Below are 17,336 nucleotides of genomic sequence, written 5' to 3'. Positions count from 1 at the left end.
CACCCTAAAGCACACCCTGCTTTATTTTTTTTATCACAATTAATGTCTGTATAGCCAGTGTATAGAAATGAGATCCCAACCAGAAGTTTGTGAAGTTACATTTTAAATATAAAAAGTTAAACATTGGGGCCTTTCATGCATTCATTATTGACAATTTCTCCATTAAGCAATTCACTAAAGCCTATTTCCCATTTATGATGGCTTATCAATAAAAATCTTAAGCTGACAGATTTAAAAGTGAAATATTTTCAGTGTTTAAATAGTCTAAATAAAAATCTGAAATACATTAAAGAGAGTTGAAATATTTTTAGTTCACCTCTAACAAAAGAATTAGTTTAATATAACTTAATGAGTTAAAAATGCCCCATTTTATGTCAGCATTTCCCTGTATGGTTTGTTTGTTTTTTTAATTTTTAGAAACATACACAGCATTACTGTTTGTCTTGCAAAACTTCAGTGCAAAGACTTTGAAGTTCACATTGCACGTCTTTCTTTGTGCATTGTTAAGAGGATCATTGTGCACTCTTCTGATTTTTCTGATGATAGTCATCAACCCCACAACTCACTTCACTCAGGGTCACAGATGTTAAACAATTAATATTAACAAAGAACAACTTAGTATGACTGTATATATAATTCAATAGTTTAGCTAACTCAGTAAGATTGCTAATGCAAAGGGCTTACATTAACACATTCTGATTAAGCCTCATCACGCCCACTAACATGATGTTGTCAGATACATATACAAAATAGACAGCTGTACAATAGAAATAAGAAAAGCAAAACTAAATTCATAAGTATTGCTCAGTTCCAATGAAGCTTATGCGTAAATTCAGTGAGGAAGATCTGTAATCTCTTATCTCATTTCCCCACACTGTTAAACTCAATTCTGATATCATTACTCTGTCCAATAATATTCTTGCCTGCTGTCTACAAACTACTTATGCTCAATTCCGTGCATTTTACATACTCTCCTGTCTTTGTATTATTCAGACTCTCACTCTTGCCCAATTATTTTCTCATCTGCCTTCTATGAGCCAATCAGCCTCCGCTTCGCATGATTTGAATCTGTGCTCTTCGTCTATCCTCCTTTCAGACTTTCGTTCGTGCAACCCACCTCCTCCCCAACTCCACCTCAGACACCTGTGTTTTCAATGGGAGAAATGTTTCGTCACTCATCCAAGTGACTTCTTCAGTCTCAGCTGACTGCAGGTTTCCCCAACCTTAAGTTCTCATTAGAATTTGCATATTAATAATCAAGGAACTGACCTCACAGCCCATTGTTCATTCACCGGGGTGGTTTCCGTTATTGTACTGTTTATAAGGTTGGGGGAACGTGCAGTCAGCTGAGACTAAAGAAGTCACTTGGATGAGTTATCTTTAAAAATGTAATAAACAGAAATCTGAAAAAAAGTCTCACCAATGTTGGGATGCTTTAGCAATCTGCAGATCCTGGCTTCCCGCTCCAGTTTCTGATGGTCTACAAGGAAGTAATGCTATGTTAGTTTGCGACAAAACAAGCAAAGCAAGAAAACGCCACTGTGGTCAAAACGAATGGCAAGGAGAAGAAACAGGAGAAAAAGGGGGATGATATGACAGTAAATGAAACAAGAAAATAAAGTAAATAAAACGCGTTGAGAAATGAAGAATGGGGAACAGAATGGGGTGCGAAAACAAGAAAGTAAGCACACAAGAAAGAAAAGGAGGGGAAAAATGAGAAGAGAGGAAACATGGAATGAAAAACAAAAAGAAAACAGGGAGAAAATAGGAAAGGAGAGGACAAAAAACAAGGCAGAAAAAGAAAACGATACCAAAAACAACTGGAGAGGATGTGATATGACAAGAAAAAGCAAGAAGTAAAACAAGAGAAGTGATAGAAGGGGAAACAAGAGAGAAAAGTCGAGTTAAACAATTATAGAAGTGAAGAAAACATCAGTGCAAAGGAGAGGAAAAAACAGGGACAGAAAAGACAGAAGATACAAGGGAAGAAAGAAAAGAGGAAAAAGGGAAAGGAAGAGGAATGGTGAAGAGAGAAGTAGACAGAAAAGAAGGAAGAACCAGCAGCAAAAGCAGAAAAACAACATCAGAGGAAAGAGACTACAGGAGAAACATATCAGGAATGACACTGCAGAAAGAATAGAAAATAAAAATAGGTAGACAAGAAAAAACCAAGACAGGCATAACAAGGGATAAAATAGAGGAGAAAAAATACAGGTAAGGAAATGACCAAAAGGTGAAAAAAGTAACCAAGGAAAGTAGAGAAGGAAACAAGAAGAGCTTTGGTTCAACTGAATGTTTTGCTTGGAGGTTAGTGTAAGAGATCCAAGTAAGTCTCTGTGCTGTAGGCAGCTAGTGTTGCCCTACAGTTCAGACACAAGCATCTGTATCAGTTCTGCACACAGAGGAACAAACAATTTCAGCGGAAACATTCCTGAACCTGAGACAGAACTGGTTGTATTTTTAATAAAGGTTGTGTGAGGCTGACACTCCCACAGTCCCACCGATGAGCTAATTTCTGAACAGCAATAACACCACTGTATTTTTAGCTGCTTTCAGAGGTGTTTTGTATTGTCTTTCCTTTTTTGTCAGTGTTATGTTGGGAAAAGTAAAAAAAACAAAAACATAATGCAGCTGTCTCATAGTTGGACTCTCCTTGTAAGTATTTTTTGGGGAAATGATTTTCAAAGCACAGATTAGTTCTCGTGCTGTGGATTATGACTGAGCCTATCATCTGCCTCTCTCCGAGAAACAGACGTGAAGGCTTCACACTCTGGAATCAAACAAGCGCTAAAATATGCTAATGTGAGCCTTTCAAATCTGGGACATACACATGATGATGACATGATGTCTCTGCTTCTTCAAATTCCTGAAAATGCAGAGAGTATTTGATTGCTTTGTTTTTCACTCTCACCTCTGGCCGAGAGCTTTTTGGTATTGATGATTTTGGCTGCATACTCTTGGCCTGTACAAAGTTTGACACAGCGACGCACCACTGAAAAGGCCCCCCTGGGGAAAAAAAAAAGACAGGAAACAGGGGGTGAGAGGCTGCTGTATAAGCTTGGTCAGCATCAATAGGGACATCATAGCTGTCCAGCTGACCTCACTGTCATTCTGGACTCTTTTCTGTCTAATCTAATACAGAGTATTATCCAAAGGTTTTAGGTACTGAAGCAGAAAGGTAGAAAATCAATCACAGCTGTGTTAACCTGATGCCATGCAGACACAGGAAGGACGTGCAAACTTACAGAAAGGCCTCAGATGGTAGATTTGAATCCTGGACATTCTTGCTGTTAGGCAAGCATACAAACCACCCATCATTTCCGACATAACCATGTATCTCAGTGAGCACTATTACCTAACCTATTCCTAAATCCAACCACAGCCACATAAAAGCATTATTTAAGACATAAACGTTGTGTCCAAGAGAAACAGTGCAAAGATGCCTTTTCCTGCAGTAGTAACTCACTTTTAATTACTAATTTTAATTTGATGTCAGATTAGTTTAAGCACTTTTTTAATCCAAGAAATGTATCTATTAGATAGAGTGAAATTAGTTATACAATCAAACCCTATACAATGTAGCCTTTGTTGCAGCTCTATTTGTTTATCTATTCCATCCATCCATCCATCCATCTTCATCCGCTTTATCCGGGGCCAGGTCGCGGGGGCAGCAGCCTAAGCAAAGAGGCCCAGACCTCCCTCTCCCCAGCCACCTCCTCCAGCTTATCCGGGGGAATACCAAGGCGTTCCCAGGCCAGCCGAGAGATATAATCTCTCCAGCGTGTCCTGGGTCTGCCCCGGGGCCTCCTCCCGGTGGGACATGCCTGGAACACCTCACCCAAGAGGCGCCCAGGGGGCATCCTTGTCAGATGCCCGAACCACCTCAGCTGGCTCCTTTCGATGTGGAGCAGCAGCTGCTCTACTCTGAGCCCCTCCCGGATGGCCGAACTTCTCACCCTATCTCTAAGGGAGAGGCCAGCCACCCTTCGGAGGAAGCTCATTTCTGCCACTTGTATCCGCGATCTCGTTCTTTCGGTCACTACCCACAGCTCGTGGCCATAGGTGAGGGTAGGGACGTAGATCGACCGGTAAATTGAGAGCTTCGCTTTTACACTCAGCTCCCTCTTCACCACGACGGACCGGTGCAGCGTCCGCATTACTGCAGCTGCAGCCCCAATCCGTCTGTCGATCTCCGGCTCCCTTCTCCCATCACTCGCGAACAAGACCCCGAGATACTTGAACTCCTCCACTTGGGGCAGGAACTCATCCCCGACCCGGAGTGGGCACTCCACCCTTTTCCGGCTGAGAACCATGGCCTCAGATTTGGAGGTGCTGATCCTCATTCCCGCTGCTTCACACTCGGCTGCGAACCGTTCCAGTGCGAGCTGGAGGCCCTCACCCGATGAAGCCAACAGAACCACATCATCTGCAAAAATCAGAGATGAGATTCTGAGGCCACCAAAGCGAAAGCCCTCCGCCACTTGGCTGCGCCTAGAAATCCTGTCCATAAAAATTATGAACAGAACCGGAGACAAAGGGCAGCCCTGGCGGAGCCCATCACCCACCGGGAACGAGTCCAACTTATTGCCGGCAATGCGAACCAAGCTCTTGCAACGGTTGTATAGGGACCGAATGGCCCGTAGCAATGGGCCAGACACCCCATATTCCCGCAACACCTCCCACAGGACACCCCGAGGGACACGGTCGAATGCCTTCTCCAAGTCCACAAAACACATGTAGACTGGTTGGGCAAACTCCCATGCACCCTCAAGTATCCTGGAGAGGATAAAGAGCTGGTCCAGTGTTCCGCGACCAGGACGAAAACCGCATTGTTCCTCCTGTATCCGAGGTTCGACTAACGGACGAACTCTCCTTTCCAGCACCCTGGCATAGACTTTCCCAGGGAGGCTGAGGAGTGTGATCCCCCTGTAGTTGGAACACACCCTCCGGTCCCCTTTCTTAAAGATGGGGACCACCACCCCGGTCTGCCAGTCCACAGGTACTGCCCCTGATCTCCACGCAACATTGCAGAGGCGTGTCAACCAGGACAGCCCTACAACGTCCAGAGCCTTCAGGAACTCGGGGCGGACCTCATCAACACCAGGGGCTATTCTTTTCCAAAAACAAATTGTGAATATGTTGAGAAGAGAATAAATTAAAATCACAAGCCTAAATTTTATTTAGGTCTCATATTTTGATCACATTCGGTTGGGTGTCCTGGTCAATGGTCAACCACAAATCATTAAAAACATCACTATCTCCTCACACAGGGAGTATAGTAATGGACTGGTTCTTATATAAAGCGCTTTTCTACTCATCTGAGCACTCAAAGCGCTTTACACAACTTGTGCATTCACCCATTCACACAAGCACATTTTTTTTAAGTGCTTTATAGCTAACATTCACACGCATTCGCACTCCGATGGATGCATCGGAGAGCAATTTGGGGTTAGTATCTTGCCCAAGGATATTTGGCATGCAGACTAGGGGAAGCCAAGAATCAAACCACCAACCTTCCGATCAGTAGATGATCTCCTCTACCACCTGAGCTACAGCCACCCCAAGAGTATATTTCATGTTTTCTCTTAACTATTCTAGATTAGTTCCTCTCTTACCCAATTAAGTGCTTCAAATTTATATTACTTAGATTTTTCTGTAATTAGCAGGTAATGGATCTGACTGCGGAACCAAGGGACACGGTACTATTATTTAGTATCTACTGTGGATAACAACATAGGCCCTCTCTGAAGTATACTCTCCTTTATTGCTTTATTTGCTAAACAGGAGCATAATAAATTACAATAAGAGCACAGTGCTGTAAAAATATTTTAACTTATAGTGACTGACAACATAAACTGATCAGGTAAGTGTTTAGTGAGGGCCTAAATATAGTAAGCAGTTTTCGTATAGACTTCTATATAACATAGGTTCTTTTTGCAAACAGAGGGGCCTCCTTCCCTGCTGGCCATTGGAAACAATGGCGATTTATGACATTTTCACACCGGCTTCACTTTTCAGACCCAGAAGACGTGTCCGTTTTTTATACTTTACACATTCTATCATCAGATCACATAACATCCAGTGTGGAAATTAAGCCTAGGCTTAGGATAGCCTGGCTGATTAAGGCAAGTTCTAATATGGTCTACTACAATGACACTGGCATGAAATATCATTATGTTCAGGATTGATAGGCTTCTTTTTCAGTGTTGGTGCTACTCCAGCACCAACACTCAAAATGTGTTCTTCTTCTTTCGGCTACTCCCTTTAATGGTCAGCACAGCAGATCATTTTCCGCCATCATCCACTCGTCCTTGCATTCTCTTCTGTTACATCTACCTTCTGGATGTCTTCCACATTCATAATTCTCTTTGGTCCTCTTTTCCATCTACATTCACTATCTCTACATCTTCGTCTTCACTGTTACCTGTCACCTGTATTCCTTTTTGATTCTATTGACTTTCATTCCTCTTCTTTCCAGTGCATATCTCCACCTCTCCATGCTCTTTTCTACCTACATATTCCAAAGATCACTCACTGTCCTCATACATGTCTTACACCATCCTCACACACATCTCTGCCACTTCAGATTTCTTCATACTGCTACTCATTCATTGTCACCTCTCTCTTCTTAACCTAGCCTCAACAACTCTTAAAAAGTAAGGGCTCTTATATTGTCTGTCTGTCTGTCTGTCTGTCTGTCTGTCTGTCTGTCACTGCACTGTCAAACAGACAGACAGACAGACCAAAAGGGCTCAGCAGAATACTTTATTAATCCCTAAGGAAATAATGTATAATGAAGGCAAATGTACTTCTCATTGTTTTTGACATTTTACCTTCTCATAAGTTAACCCTTTGTTTTTAAAGATTGTATTAGCCTTCATTTGATGGCAAAGCTGACGATTGACAGGAAAGGAGTGACAAAGTGCAAATGGCCACAGGTTAGACTCGAACCCCGTCCACTGTTCTCTGACCATCTAGCATATGGTTGTCTGCTCACCCACAGAGCTACTAACCGTACTACCCACTGTTTTAGACGTAAAACACCTTTTAGTGAAGCTAAAACATGATCTACACCATTGAGAATCTAGACATATTCCCAAATGGAACAACAGTGTATCTTGTGGTTACAGCATTTATACACAATAACTTTGGGTTTGTTTCTATTATTATTTACAGTCGTGTCTCCTTTACAACTTGAATAATTCCAGTAATTTCAGCGGCATCAAACAGGAAAGAAAAGCCATCAATTTGAAGTACCCTAAGTGTGTGCATTTTAGAGTTTTTGGGGGCCACATTTGCTCTTCAAACTCAATAGAGACCAACAGAAATAACCTCCTCTGTCATTTCTCAGAGCTAATTTTATCTCACCTCAGTATTGTTATGCAATGAAACACTCACACTCCCCTCAGAGCCCATGCATCTCACAAGCTCTCCAACATGAATATATTATGGGGAGACAGGGTGACTAAGCATGACACTTGCTGACATCCCGCTGGTTGGTGGGAAAGGCAGCAGAGCTTAAACATGACAGGTTATCTGCAGGGCAGGTGGGAATCAGCTGGAGTGCTGGATCTGGGTCTAAAACCTGGATTAATGTGAGTGTAAGGTCTCTTACCTAATCTGCTATCTTTTCCCTTTTGTCATATAATAAAAATGGATGTCATATAGCCAGATAGAAAACTTTTAGTAGTAAGTCTATTCCTTCATATAATAATAACATAATGGCAATCTTCCTGGAAATTCCATGTGGTAATCAAGAATCTGACATGGGGTTAACAATTTTGGTCATTAATAATGCTAATTTCTACAGTGTTTGGATACTGGAGTCTACAGTTTGTTTACACATGAAGCAAGCTGCTAATTTGCCAAAACTAAAGTCCATTTCCAATAAATGCAGCTCTAAAAATTATTGGCATCTTGTAATCTACAAATATGCAAAATTAGCCATTCATAGTCACTCATGTTGGGTTGTTTGGCCACAGTAGATGCATTTGGCATAGAACAAAACCAGCTTTTCAGGAGAAGAACTTGATAGTCATTGAGAAACACGGTAATGTAAATGTTACTGGCTTGGAATTCTTTGAATTACTGCATATACATTAGGGGCATCACAATGGCCTGACAATTAAAGTTAAACATGGAATCACAGACTGTATGTATCAGATGAATTTAAGTAAAAATTTAATTATAGTAAAAATAAAAAATTGAAATAATATTTAATTAGTGCTAAAAAATTTCTTACACTATTAAAGCATTAGTGTATTACTGAACCACTTTTTTCAATTCAACTTTATTTATATACCACCAAATCACAGCAGCAGTCATCTCAAGGCACTTGATAATGTGAGGTAAAGACCCTACACTAATACAGGGAAAACCTCAATAATCAGATGACCCCCTTTGACCAAACAATTGGTGACAGTGGTTGGTGACAGTGGTTAATAGAGCAGAGATTAATAATAACTAATGACTAAATGCAGAGTGGTGTGTAAACACACAGTGAATGAAGAAAGTGAGTGAACAAGAAACCCTCAATGCATCATGGGAAGCGTCCAGCAGCCTAGACCTATTCATGCATAAGTATGGGAGGATTCAGGGTCACCTGATCTAGTCCTGACTATAAATTTGATCAAAAATAAGTTTTAATAAGTTATAATAAGTTTTAGGTCTAATTTTAAAACTGTCTCCCAAATCCAAACTGGGAACTGGTTCCACACAAGAAGGGCCTAAAAGCTCAAGGCCTCTCATTCTACTTTTAAATACCCTGGGAACCATGTGTAAGCCAGCAGTCTTTGGGGGATGTGCTATATTTGGATAAGATGGAGCCTGATTGTTCAAGACCTCATACGCGAGGAGAAGAATTTTAAGCCAATATGGCAGAAATATGCTCTCTCTTTTGTAGCCTCATTTATCTTCCCCACAAAGTTCAAATCATCTCAAACTGGTTTCTTCAAGATAACAATGAGTTCACTGTACTCAAATGATCTCCATAGTCACCAGATCTCAATCCAGTATAGCACTTTTTGGGAAGTGGAGAAATGGGGGATTAGCATCATGAACGTGCAGCTGGCAAATCTGTAACAGCTGTCTGATGTGTCATTGCTGGTTTTTGTATTTCTTAAGGACATGATTTTCAGACACTGTTCATCTGCTGTAGGTAGTGTTTTTAAGCCTGCCACTTTTCTTACTCCATACCTACTTACTCTGCTGTGATATTTTCCATAGATTCAACTAAAGAAACTTGAACTATGCTTTTGCAACAGGCTCCTAGCAATAAAGTGCCTAAGATTCCATTTAAAATTGGTTCTTTGTTTAAGTTTCTGTTATGTAGATGACACTCTGGTTAATCTTGTCTGCCTTTTTATACTTGAATTCATAATGTATTAGTGTCAAGTGGTTTCACAAACAAAAGAATCTTTTTCTGAAAAGGATCAGGTACAAGGACTGAACTAAAATTCGGTAAAAAAGCAGCCAATGTCCAAAAGAAAAAGTCTGAAAGAGCTTCAAAATATGTAGAGAACTAGTGCTTACGAGGCTGGCTCCTTTCAAGCTAAATATAAAGACATAAGGGATGACTCGTGACTGTACCGTATAGTCCTAACATTGGTGAGTTTTAATTACAGCATAATAATGCATTATATCCAAGGGTTCAAATGTGCCTGTGTCTGAATTTAGGGTTATCCAACCTCCAAAATCACATTTTAGCCATGGTTATATTTTATAGTTGTTAAAGGCTTCAAAAGAAATGCTGGATAATATTTAAGTACATCAGAACTGTACTTAACTGCAAAACACCTAAAAATAATTAGCACTGAAAATCAAATTCATTGTTAGCTTTAATCCAATATGCTACTTAGAAATAAGCCTTATGTCACTGACTGCATTCAATACTTTTACTCTAAATACATATTTCTCTGGTCATTGAGTATTCAATGCAGTACCTTTACTTATACCAGAGTTGGGGTTGATTGGGTGACCAAGGTCACTTGGTGTGAGTCAGGGAATACTCATCAGCAAATCTTGTTTTTACATCTGCATCGCACATTCAAAACCAAATTCATAAACCTGGAACACAGCAGACATGACAACACAAGCAAAATAAAGCCTCTATTATCAGCAAGGGCAGCTGCTGCTGGTGTGACTATTGTCTTTAAGTTATCACTTCACGCACACACACACACACACACACACACACACACACACACACACACACACACACACACACACACACAAAAGATCACCAAAAAACAACTGAACTTAAAATAAACATAAAATGCTCATACTGTAACCAACCACAGCAATCACAATAAGCTTTTTTTCTCACTGTGCCTGGCTATTGAATAAATGTTCCTGTGAGGCAAACATTGCAGAGAGATCCTTTCTACCCACGCACAACCTGACAGAGACATTGAGTCCACTTTGCCTCTATCCACTGGGGCACCCATAGCCTCTTCAGTTTCAATTTGTCTGCATCCTATTAAGGGCCACACATCCTCACTCCCTCATCTTTTTTCCTTATTAATCACAAGACACACCTCATTAGATTTGCAGTAGATCAAGGGCAGTAGCAGCATTATTCTTTGACATCTCTGTTGAGCTTTCTGCCACTGTGATTAAAGACAGCTGATGATGATTCCAATCTGTCCCTCATATTAGACCGCTTTGTCCCTAATTAGCCTGGGGCGGGGGTGCCCTTAAAGTATTTCTTCACACAGAATCTGACAATCTTAAACACCATCACTGGTTGGCTCATGCATTTCAAAAAGTCCACAAAATACGCCCTGCACTGAGGATTTAGGTTTAGAGCTAATTTTAGTTGCTCCAGACCAGCGTGCGTTTGTTTTGGAAGGATGGAGCTGCAATCATCACCGCAGATGTGCAGACCTTGATTCCTCATGCTCTGTACGGTTACAGGACGGGGTCAGGCTGCATGCAGGAGACTCTGGATAATTAATATAACAGCGGCTTACTTGCCAAGCTCCTCGTACAGCTGGTATTCATCTGTAAAACGTGTGCAAGTAGTCGTTGCCATGATGTTTCCTCCTCGGACCGGTGTGCGGGTGCCGTCTCACAAATGTACGGTGTGTCTCTATCTGCACACAGGAGGACCTCGATCTCAAGTCTCCGCCCACCTTAGACCTCCGGACGGCGGAGTGCTTCAATTGCAGGCCGGTACACACACGCACGCTCCCGGCTCGGATGTCAGTGGGCTCTCCGCTCTGCCAAGCAATGAGGACGCACTCTTTAAATACCACACGAAACAGTAATGTGAGCTCACTATATGACGTGTCTCTCCGGAGAGAGAGAGAAAAAAAGAAAAGAAAGAAAGAAAAAGAAAAATCAAAAGCCGATAGTGAGCTGACCCAAGAGTGCGGAGGAGCGCAAAATTTGATTACACTTAATACATCATAAAGCGAAGAGAAGCCTGCAGCATACAATGACATTACTGCACTTGGAACTCAGTAAGGGCGCAGTGTGGATCTATTTTTGGGATTCGGTGAGGAGTCCCTCAGTTTATCACAAAACCTAAGAAAGTAATAATCAATAAACATAATAATTTTATTACAATTTTGTAAAGGGATTATGGGCGTGTTCAGAGATGGGGCATGGGGAACCCCCCGCAAAAGATGCATTTATGAGTAGAAATTAGTATGTCCGTGTTATATGGCTTTCTGCTTCTGCCTCAAAGTCCAAACATTGCACTTTCTACTCCATACCGTTTATTTCAGAGGTGTTTTTTTAATTAAATGAAAACTTTTACAAGGTTGCATAAGTCTTACTGTTGTTATACATTCCGACCATATTTGCATAATTATTTTTAATTGCTATCTTGAAAGACAATTTCCAGCTAATGTTTCTATATTTGTCCTCTTCTGCCAAATTTAAATCACATCAAGTATGGTAGTAACATGAATTCTGTACAAATGTTGAGCTAAGAAAGACTAGATTCAACACTGACTGGCTGCGTAATCATGTGGTGGTGGAGGAGATGGTAGCGGTTGCGAGGAATTGTTTTGTTTTTTTTATTCTCATGTCAAATATGCTAATGAAGCTAGAGCTTCATAGCTTGTATAATATGTAAGATTAACACATAAGGCTCTCTGATATACACAGGAAGAGTAGTAGTGAAACAACCAGAGGAATGTTAAATTAAAACTCAGGGACAGACAAAATAATCATTTGTGGGTGGGTACAGAGGACTACTCTCAACTTTACTCTTAAAGCAACCAATGGAAATACTGTTGACACTATTTATATCGATTATACTGCCATAAGTGAAACAAGAAAGCCCAAAATATCAAATGGTGTCTTTAAAAAATGGGGAGAGGAAAAATTCACTAAACTAGCTGTGGTCTGGGTTCATTAGGCAGAACAAGTATCGACTCTTGCCTTAAGCTGAGAAAATACTATTAAGGCTTATTACATTTTGCTTTGTAGGTTTCATATTCTATTCTTCTCTTCAAGATATTATAACCGTATTATTTCCATTTACACAGTAAAAAGACAGATAACTGAAAATGAGTGTGATGTATATGATACTTACGGATTATCCAGCTGTATACAAGATGATGTATGAAAGTATATGGAGCCAATGCATTAAAACAACACTGACGTTTCCTGAGTAATTAGGAACTAATATATATATATATATATATATATATATATATATATATATATATATATATATATATATATATATATATATATATATATATATATATATATATATAGATATATATAGATAGATAGATAGATAGATAGATAGATAGATAGATAGTTTTCTTTATTAATTGGTGTTAAATAAAAAAAATGATTGACTAAATCATTATTAATGCAAGGTTCATAGAATGTATTCATGCATAAATTATAGCTTGCTACCAATTAAGTCCATTATTTAACACTTTATTGAAACGGAAAATTGCTTAATAATGTTTTATTAATACATTACTAGTAAATAAAGCCTCAATAATTGATTGATTAACCTATAGTAGCATTCTTATATATGAGTTTGCATTGGGATAGGCATTGTTAATCCCTTTATCCATATTCATAAAGGCTTATTAAGATAATCTAATAACACAAAAATAAGAAAATGTAAGAAAACGTAACAAGGAACTAAAACAGAAAACCTAAACTGAGAAACAGTGGGAACCAGGAACTGGGAACATGGAACCTTAGAACCATGAGAGTAGAGGAGCAGGAGACAAGGGAAGACTGAGACAATGGTCGTGTCCAAATTCATGGGCTGCATCCTCCTGAGGACCCAGCCTTCGCGGTCTACGTGGGCCGGGTCCTCAGAAGGTCGGGTAGGCCGGAAGTAAACGGCTGGGGAAATTGGACGGTCTAGCCTTCTGATTAGCGTCACCGCTGTCTCAGTGGATTTTAATAAACTCGGCCATCTGCTCAATGCTATCTAAAATATAACGGGACACTGGCATAAATTCTCGACCGTCTCATACTTCTGTTTAATCAGTTTTCTGTTTGATGTTTATTCAGCTGTGTAAAAACCAAGGAGGAACCCCCCCGGGGGATTAATAAAGTTTTATTTTATCTAATCTAATCTAATAACTTTAATCTCAGCCAAACCGATTGACTCACGAACAAATAAAACACTGAAAAAAGCCCAACAATAACATTTTTAGGTTGTCTAAGTGAATTATATATTACGTTTAACCTTGAGTAGCGAAAGTCCGCGGTGATCTGAAAATGATGTGCCGGGAGTTTTGCCGTTCTCGGCGGCTTCAGTGACCCTCGAGCTCCCGACTAGCTATCGAGCTGGTGGGTAGCAGACGTCTCCGAAAACGTCGAAGCACTTTTGCAAATATGTGATATCTTGATAAACCGAGCAGATATTTGATGTTTACACAGCTACTTTCTCGCCTGAAAATATGTCAAAAGTTTATTTTGTGACCCAGAAAGATTAGTAAGAGTAATTTTAAAACTTAGTAGTGGCCGCCATTGTTTGGCCCAGCCAAACTCCAGAATTCTGGGATATGGTAGGCCACGAAGGACACACCTGACACACCCATCCTTCATCCTTCAAATTCAGGGAAAAGGAGGACGCATTTGTCGGCTGCATTCGGAGGAGTCTACGAATTTGGACTGCCTTCGGCGCGTCGCTGTGACGTAATCGGTCTACAAATACGGCCTCAGGAGGATGCAGCCCATGAATTTGGACACGACCAATATATACACAAGAGGAAGATTAGGAGAGTGGAGACATCTGGGGAACACAGCAGGAACAAATTAAACATAAGGAGGCAAGGGAAGCAAAGTGAACCAAATGCACAAGAGATGAGGGACTATCAAAATAAAACAGGAAGCCAGACAAACAGAGAACTCAAAACAATGAATAATTTACAAGATTCAACACTCTAAACATAAAGCACTGGCTCAAGACCCATACCCATGACATAAGCACATAAATAAGTTTTACAAATAATTAACATAAATGAAATTATTAATAAAATTCACACTTTTATCAGCTTATTACTATTGAGATTTAATAAAAACACTTTAATACATTTGTTACAAAATATATATCAGTATATATTATATTCTGTATATATAGAATATATTGTAAGTTGTTACAGTTAAAAGTTTTCTAACATGTTATCATGAATGATGCATTAATAACAGTAGAATACATTACAGTACAAATCAATGTGGAAAACATTACTGTATAATACTCTGGAAAAGTCTTAAGCCACTCCTCACTACTCCTAACCCACACTTCCAAGGAGACAGGTTTACTTGTAATTATTTAAAGTGCTAATGAGAAATTTTTTGAAAAATTCTATTTTGTTTGTTAAGCCACTTAACACTGACCTATGGATCATTCTTAGTTAAAAAGACACATAACTGAAAGAATGGACCAAAAGTTGCAAAGAATCCATTCTAAACTGTGTCTTTGGGGTTTATACAGCAGCTTGTCACAAAACACATAATTTGTTGCAATTTCTTTAGTTGAATATACAAAAACATGCCAACAATAACAGATTGATATGGCATACAATAGTATTTTTGCACCAACAAGATGATTCCCAGAGTGTGATTAGCCTAAACCCTTGCATATGTTGATGTGGTGTGCAGTGTCTCTTTTAAAAAATTTATAGGAGAAAAGGACGCAGCAGATGGACAATACCTTTAAGTTATAACATTAATAAATAGGAAAGATTACAGCATTGACCAGATACAGGACATTTTAGATCCTTCTGGCACTTCTGCTAATCCATCTGCTGTTTACTGAAGTCTTATTAGAAATGGTTTCAATGGAAGGGCAGCTATCAAAGAGCAATTTTTAAGAAAGGGAAATGGGGAGTAAAGGCTGAGCTATTGCATATCTGACATTACACAAGAACTGGACTGAAAATCAGTTGTAATAGGTCTTGAATAGGAATAATAATCTGAATTATTATTCAATTAAATTTTAATTTTATTTATACATTTGATTGATTGATTGGTAATTTATTTCAACATGTGAACAATATACAAGTACATTTAGAAAAGAAATAAGAGAGAAAAAAAATACTATACAAATTACATACAAAAAAACATTCTGATTAATTTACATGTTGAAAGGGAGTGGGAAGAAGTATACACTTATTTAATCCCACCCCTGTCCCATAAATTATCAGTGAATATTTAGTCAGCTTCCTTACTGATATAATTTGTAATAAAAATAGTGAACAGATTTCTGATATACTATATACTATAATATCACATCATGAATTTTTTGTTTGTTTGTTTTTAAATAGAGACATTCACTTAATTTAAATATTTTCCTTTTCTTTATAGATCGAGAAGATCATATTTTTATAACTCTTTTTATAACAGTGCCAAATCACAACAACAGTTGCCTCAAGGTGCTCAGAGCAGACCTAACAATAATACATACAGATTATGTATGAAGGTCAGGAGAGAGGTATAACACTGAGTACTCTGTATAACACAGTGGAGACTCTTTCAGCCTCTTTGGGCTTCATATCAACCGGTGGTGTTGGAGATTTTGTCAAAATTAATAGAATTTTGAACACAGAAAAGTACTGTCAGATTTTGATGTGCCATGCAGAGAGAATTGAAAAAAAGATGATCATACTAAATATTGATTTTCAAGCACATCGGAATTCTAAAAACTCTGTTTTTCCCCCTATTTAATATATATCCACATATATTTACTCATTTCAATAAATTGCTGCAGCTATTTCCCACCGTTCTATCAAAATGTAAAGAAATAGGGGGTGGCTTAAGACTTTTGCTGCACAGTATTGTACAGAACAGGTAAAATCACCTCCAGCTGAAGCTGGCCACAACATTAGTATACTTTACAGATGCAGCGTGCTAGTACCAGTTTGGACCACATTTTGCCTGGAGAGCAGCCTTAACTCTTCATCATAGACTGAACATGCTGGAAGCAATCCTCAGAGATTTTAGTCCATGTTGACATGATAGCATCACACAGTTGATGTCTACGTTGCAGGTATAGATATCAGTTGAAGTCATGTATTAACGTTAGCTATCTCAGGTAACCCTGGTCAGTAATTTCAGAAAACTGAAACATCAGTAAGATAAAATGCCTTAATATCTGTATATGTTATTATGAGCCTATGAACCTTTAAGACTCAAGTTAAAGTAATGCATTCCTAAGCTTAATGTGCACGTTCAATACATCTGTAATCACACTGTCTGCTAGTCTTTGCTTTTCAACACTTCCACTTTCCCCATGCTGTGAAAAGCAATGCTGATGTCATTGTTCTAAATGGTAAATGGCCTGTATTTATACAGCGCTTTACTAGTCCCTAAGAACCCCAAAGCGCTTTACATATCCAGTCATCCACCCATTCACACACACATTCACACACTGTATAAATACAGGCCATTTACCATTGTTCTAGTGACTAGAACTAGTCAGAAAGACGATTGGACTAGAATCTAGTCCAATCGTCTTTCTGCCGCCATCTTTAAACCAATCAGCCTCCATGGCACTTATTTTAACTCTCACTGCTCACTGTCCCCTTCAGACTCCTGCGCACAATCCACCTTCTCAACATCTCCCACGTTGCTCATCTTCATCACCACCATCAGGGTTTAAAATCCAAGGCAGTCCTACCTACTGAAGTAGTAGTTAAATCATTTAAATAAGTTAAGTTTAAATGAAGCTGTCTGATTTTATTTGACATTTATTTTAAAGATTATAATAGTTATGATTATGCTTTCACATATGTAAGTTAAATGTAATAAAACTAAAACGTATGATGTATTTTAACAACACTGTATGATTTTGATGTGTACTGTATATATATATATATAAAAAATAATCTTATCCAAAGATTGGC

General features: G+C 39.1%; 1 protein-coding gene across 7 annotated transcripts in view; it reads right to left on the bottom strand.

Moving 5' to 3' along the window:
- camk2b2 (calcium/calmodulin-dependent protein kinase (CaM kinase) II beta 2) overlaps positions 1-11,346 on the bottom strand; it is a 63,619-nt gene extending 52,273 nt beyond the window's left edge. For 3 of the 7 annotated variants that reach the window (XM_086301873.1, XM_086301874.1, XM_086301872.1), the window contains exons 1-3: positions 10,971-11,345; positions 2,912-3,006; positions 1,421-1,480 (exon numbers count right to left, since the gene is read on the bottom strand). In XM_086301873.1, the coding sequence (XP_086157999.1) occupies positions 1,421-1,480; positions 2,912-3,006; positions 10,971-11,032 (217 nt within the window). In that variant the 5' untranslated portion in view covers positions 11,033-11,345. Of the gene's footprint in view, positions 1-1,420; positions 1,481-2,911; positions 3,007-10,970 lie in introns of all 7 variants that reach the window. The other 4 variants (XM_086301869.1, XM_086301870.1, XM_086301875.1 and 1 more) reach the window with 2 other exon arrangements.
- Between the last annotated feature and the right edge of the window lie 5,990 nt (positions 11,347-17,336).

This window comes from Aulonocara sp. 'chitande type north' Nkhata Bay, linkage group LG7, assembly GCF_057382095.1.
Source record: "Aulonocara sp. 'chitande type north' Nkhata Bay isolate Kocher_YH1m ecotype deep benthic linkage group LG7, A_spYH_male_GT1.1, whole genome shotgun sequence".
Taxonomy (NCBI): Eukaryota; Metazoa; Chordata; class Actinopteri; order Cichliformes; family Cichlidae; genus Aulonocara; species Aulonocara sp. 'chitande type north' Nkhata Bay.
This window is presented reverse-complemented; position numbering and strand designations above follow the sequence as displayed.